Source organism: Penaeus japonicus, unplaced genomic scaffold (genome assembly GCF_977035675.1).
Source record: "Penaeus japonicus unplaced genomic scaffold, GWHDUDI00000001_assembly GWHDUDI00000042, whole genome shotgun sequence".
Lineage (NCBI taxonomy): Eukaryota > Metazoa > Arthropoda > Malacostraca > Decapoda > Penaeidae > Penaeus > Penaeus japonicus.
In genome coordinates, this window is record NW_028234444.1 from 2,435,784 (window position 1) to 2,438,302 (window position 2,519).

At 36.2% G+C, this 2,519-nt stretch overlaps 1 protein-coding gene across 1 annotated transcript; it reads right to left on the reverse strand.

The window, feature by feature from the left end:
* Positions 1–589: 589 nt before the first annotated feature.
* On the reverse strand, positions 590–1,587 carry LOC147466615 (uncharacterized). Its single transcript, XM_086534803.1, has 3 exons — positions 1,518–1,587; positions 1,006–1,190; positions 590–874 (listed from the first exon to the last, which is right to left on the reverse strand). The coding sequence occupies exons 1-3, from the start codon at positions 1,585–1,587 to the stop codon at positions 590–592; spliced, it is 540 nt and encodes a 179-aa protein (XP_086390929.1).
* Positions 1,588–2,519: the final 932 nt, after the last annotated feature.

Below are 2,519 nucleotides of genomic sequence, written 5' to 3' on the forward strand. Positions count from 1 at the left end.
TTCTTAACAGAGGAAACTTATTTCAAAGACTTTCATCATTTCAGATGATACAATGTCTGAAGATTGATCAGTAAATCTTTTTTTAGTTTTCTTATTTTCCTTATTTTATCTTTATTATCATTCATAATCACCTTTCTTCTTCTTTTTTTGTTTCTTGCCCTTTTTGCACTTCCTATTTGTAAAATTCAATTAACTTGTTATATATATATATATATATATATATATATATATATATATATATATATTCATCAATCGGTATCAATGGAATAGCAATAGGTTTGTCTAAGTCACTTCTATTTCTGTCTTGCAATCAGGCATGTGCAATACTATCTCATAGATTCGGTTTTTCATTTGATGGCTCATCAAAAGGTATCAAGCGAACATCAATAGGTTCGTCTAATTCAGCTCCATTTCAGTCTTGAAATCAGGCATGTGTAGGACTATATTAAATTCAGTTTTTCATATGATGCTTCAGTAAAAATTTCAGATTTAAGGAAAATAAGATTTTTATTTCATATATGAGAAAATAAATAATTCGTTGAATATATGTTCCCGACATACATTCACTTATAACATTCTCTTTCAGTACTTAGGCATAGGTTGGGGAAGGGGGAGCGTAGGCGGGGGGAGCGGGCTTGTAGGCGGGCTTGTACTCGGGCTTGTACTCGGGGTACTGAGCCTCGCCCTCGTAGGTGACCTCAGCTACGAGACCGTCGCCGTTGTCCACGTAGTTGACGATCTGCTTGCGGCCGTCGGGGAGGTCCACGGTGTAGCTGCCCTCGGTCTTGTAGCCGTCGCGGGACTCCGAGTGGCCGAAGTTGGCGCCGGAGTACTCGTCGGAGACGCCGTAGTTGTAGTTGTACTTCGCGGGCGCCTGGAGATGGAGAGAGAGATTAAGAATGTTATTATTATGCGCATGCCTTTTCTATTTCAAATCCAATCTTTGCAAAAGAGTAAAACGATTGCAACATGAACTATTATAATCCATTGTGTACATATACTCACTTCAGGGTGTTCGGGCTCGTAGTGTTTGGGGGCGTGGTAGGCGGGTTCAGGGGCGTGGTAGGGTGCAGGGGCGTAGGCGGGGGGAGGAGGGGCGTACACTGGGGCCTTGTCGCACAGAGCGACGACAGCCACGCAGGCGAGGACGGCGACCTGTGAAAAGGGTTGTGATGATAAAAAAAGCCGACCTATATGCGTATATAATGAAAGGGTTTATTACCATGATAAAGAAATATTTGGAAAATTAGCAGTTTGGTCATATATAGTCTCGCTCGGGAGAGCACGTACTTGATCTATTTCTGTGTGTAAAAGGGAAAAATGATGAAAAGCTAGTCTAACAAAAGGAAGGAAAAATGGGAAAAATAAGAAAAAATGTGTTTAAATACACAACTGTCCTAATTACAACAAAAAAGATCTCTCCATTTCAGCCACTTATTGTACATGGATCAATACAAGCCCCGGGTACTGTTAATGTAACAAAGTTGACCAGGTATTCACTGCTGTAAATCCAACACTTGGTAATTCATTCACAAAGTGGAAGGCTTCCTTTCGTTTCACAGGAGGATTTCGTACCTTGAGAGACATGGTTAGTGAGTGTGTGATGGTTAGTGGTTGACACTTCCCCTTATATATGTCGGGTGTGTGTGTGTGTGTGTGTGTGTGTGTTCATCCGTTGACTCTGCTGTAGACCTTTCTCTTACAGCCTGAGGGGATGATTATCAAGCCCTTGAAATGGCTTACTGGTGATCGATAATGGGATAATGGATATTTTCGCTGGAATATATACATTATGGTGAGTTTATAAAGAATTGAGTATATTAATCAGTGTGTTTTCTTATGAATTATATTATTTTTCTAAAGCTCTTGACATAGGTTATTATGATCGATATATGAAGAGAAATGAATTGTTACGTAAATATGGTACTGAATTAGATGAATTATCAAAATTATGAATCATCAAATACTGAATTAGGAAACATTAATAATCATGATTTATATATATTTATTAGTGTATTTAGATAGATGGTTATAGATATATACACGTACACATGAATATATATTACATTGTACATAATTAGAGGTGATATTCCTCTCCGTTTCCTTCGCGTGGTGCGGGAGGTTATGTGTTAGGAAATCGTCCGGTTTACCAGGCGACGGCTAGTAATACACACACCCAAACACGTAAGCACTTATATATAAATATGTGTGTGTATATATATGTATGTATATATATATATATATATATATATATATATATATATATATGTGTGTGTGTGTGTGTGTATGTATGTATATATATAAATATATATATGTATTTATGTATATATATAAATATATATATATATATATATATATATACATATGTATATATACATATGTATATGTATACCTAAATGTATATACATATACATATGTATATAAATAGAGAGATAGATGTATTCTGTCGATTAATACTTTATCCTGTACTGCAAAAGGGGATAAAATTGTTATCTTTAAAAACTTTATTTAATGCTATT

What these genes read in the sequence shown, in the direction of transcription:
- LOC147466615 (XM_086534803.1), bottom strand. Translation starts at nt 1,587, where the DNA reads ATGTCTCTCAAGGTACGAAATCCTCCTGTGAAACGAAAGGAAGCCTTC. An exon ending in CTTTGTGAATGAATTACCAA is followed by an intron (nt 1,191 to 1,517) that starts GTGTTGGATTTA and finishes ATACGCATATAG; the next exon opens with GTCGGCTTTTTTTATCATCA. An exon ending in ACGAGCCCGAACACCCTGAA is followed by an intron (nt 875 to 1,005) that starts GTGAGTATATGT and finishes CTCCATCTCCAG; the next exon opens with GCGCCCGCGAAGTACAACTA.